At 33.2% G+C, this 2,500-nt stretch overlaps 1 protein-coding gene across 5 annotated transcripts in view; it reads left to right on the forward strand.

Moving 5' to 3' along the window:
* Positions 1-2,500, forward strand: part of LanB2 (laminin subunit gamma-1) — a 102,595-nt gene that overhangs the window by 92,997 nt on the left and 7,098 nt on the right. For all 5 annotated transcript variants that reach the window (XM_070142022.1, XM_070142023.1, XM_070142024.1 and 2 more), the window contains 4 exons: positions 863-1,012; positions 1,654-1,823; positions 2,006-2,138; positions 2,332-2,500. The exon at positions 2,332-2,500 is cut by the window's right edge and continues 56 nt beyond it. In XM_070142022.1, coding sequence (XP_069998123.1) covers positions 863-1,012; positions 1,654-1,823; positions 2,006-2,138; positions 2,332-2,500 — 622 coding nt within the window. The remainder of the gene's footprint in view (positions 1-862; positions 1,013-1,653; positions 1,824-2,005; positions 2,139-2,331) is intronic.

Genomic DNA, 2,500 nt, shown 5'->3' on the forward strand with positions numbered 1-2,500 from the left:
AAAGCTAATCCTTGCATTATAGATGTTTAAGACTATTAGAAAGTGTTGATAGTAGTATAAGGTACAGTGGTTATGCTATGAAAAATATAGAGGCAAAACATTTCAATAAGATGTTTTGTGATGATGTTATTGGCATACTTTAAATTCCTGGAAGGATTAGCCAGCAACTTCATTTATAATACCATTTGCAAAACGGTGCATCAGTGACTGCTTATTTTTAGATTATAATTTTACCTTATTTTTTTTGGTGTGTATATACTGTGAGTTCATTTCTTTTGATTTTATGGGTTTGGTCAGAGCTTTTGAGACACAAATAATGTCAGCTTTATTTGTTTGGAAATATATATGCTTGATTATTGATTTTTCTTTGCAGTTTAATGCTTGAAAGCTGATAAAAAAGTAACAATAGTTACATATGTGTGGGCGTTTGTGTATATATATATATATATATATATATATATATATATATATATATATATATATATATATATATATATATATATACACATATTTATATATATGTGTGTGTGTATTACAGATAAAAAGAAATATATATATATATATTATATATAATATACATATCATATATAAAATATATATAAAATATAAAATATATATCATATATGAAATATATATATGTGTATATATATGTATATTATATGTATATATATATTTTTTTTTCACACACACACACACACACACACACACACACACACACACACACACACACACACACACACACACACACACACACACACACACACACACACACACACACACATATACACACATACTTCATGAATAAACAAATATATACCACAGTATCATATTCTACTTCTCTAATATTGCACAAATCTTGCAGGCGTTATTGAGAGTGGTTTTGTGCGCGGTGAGGAACGCTGGCGTGCAGAGGATGGAACAGGGCGGTCAATCTCCATGAACTACAACCCAGTTGCACAGAGCCTCGCTGTCTCCTCTTCAGGAAGGGAAAAGATCTACTTCTTGGCACCAGGTCAGTAGGGGTGGCACTGCCTTTTTTTTCTTTTTTTCTTCTTCTTCTTCTTCTTCCAATTATTATTATTAGTCTTTTTTTTCTTTCTTTTTGGTTTTGAGTTAGGTCTAGGAGATGGGAATCAGATAGGGTTATGTTTTTTGTTGAAAGCTTGTTGTGATATCCATCTTCTGGTTCATCAGTTTCGGAAGGGGAAAACGACAACTTTGGTTTAGTTAAGTTAGCGTTTTAGATTTGGCTCAGGAAGTGTAAAGTGTTGGATAATTTATGTTCATGATATTTTAACATTATTGTGCAGTCAATAATTGGATTTTTTTATTTTTTTTATGATTTAGGTTTTATAGAATCACTACAATGATTTTAGCTTGGATCTTTATATCATAATTTGTTCTCTTTCTTATGTTGTGATGATTATGCTATTGTTTTTACTACTTTTATTTTTATTACTATTATTATGGCTTTTATGAAAGGTTTTATCATTCTATCACTATTATTGTCATAATCATTAACAAAAGGATCACCACCACCAAACCCAAAATAAAGATATCACTTTCTTCTTTATTTTTCTCACAATAATAACCCATCCCAGCCAATTTTATAATCATATATAGAGTATATAAGACATGTCTCCTTTCCCTTAGATCGTTTCTTGGGTGATCAGCGTGCCAGTTACAACCACGAGTTGAGTTTCCTGCTGCGTGTGGGTGAGCTCGGACCCCAAGCCAGTACAGAAGACATTATCTTGGAAGGAGCCGGTCTTAGCATCTCTGCTCCTATTTTCGCTCAGGGCAATCCACTTCCTAGCACACAGGTACCCATTATTTATGCTTTGAAAGTTTTTTTTTTTCTGATAAGATGTTTAAATGTGTTTTGTATTGGTGATTTTATAACGCTTATTAGATTTTAATCCTTGAAGGAAATGTGAATATCAATAGGTAGATACTTATTAGTACTTCCTAAATCTGTTTCATTCATAACTTTTGTTCTTTGTAGAAACAAGAGTATATTTTCCGGCTACATGAAGACTCCCAGTTTGGTTGGTCCCCACGCCTTTCATCAAGGGACTTCATGTCTCTCCTGTCTAATCTCACAGCAATTAAAATTCGCGGCACTTACACTTATGAAGGTGAGCTGAGATGAATTGTATTTGATTTGGTAACGTTAGACATTTAAATCAGTCAGTTAAGAAAAACATTTCTACTTATAAAAAACAGAGAAAAATATGAATCCCAAAATGGAAACAGTAAGTCCAGTAAAAAAATGGAGCAAGAGAATAGATACATGGGAAGCACGCCTGGTAATGTAGTCTTTTATATCAGGTCATGGATTTTTGGATGATGTCAAGATTCAGACTGCAAGAAGGGGTTTGTTCGGAGAACCTGCAACCTGGATTGAAATGTGCACATGTCCTGAAGGCTATGTGGGCCAGTTCTGTGAGTCTTGCGCACCTGGATTCCGACATTTACCCGCCAATGGTGGGCCTTTTGC

The sequence above is a fragment of the Penaeus vannamei genome, chromosome 28, assembly GCF_042767895.1.
Source record: "Penaeus vannamei isolate JL-2024 chromosome 28, ASM4276789v1, whole genome shotgun sequence".
NCBI classification, from domain to species: domain Eukaryota; kingdom Metazoa; phylum Arthropoda; class Malacostraca; order Decapoda; family Penaeidae; genus Penaeus; species Penaeus vannamei.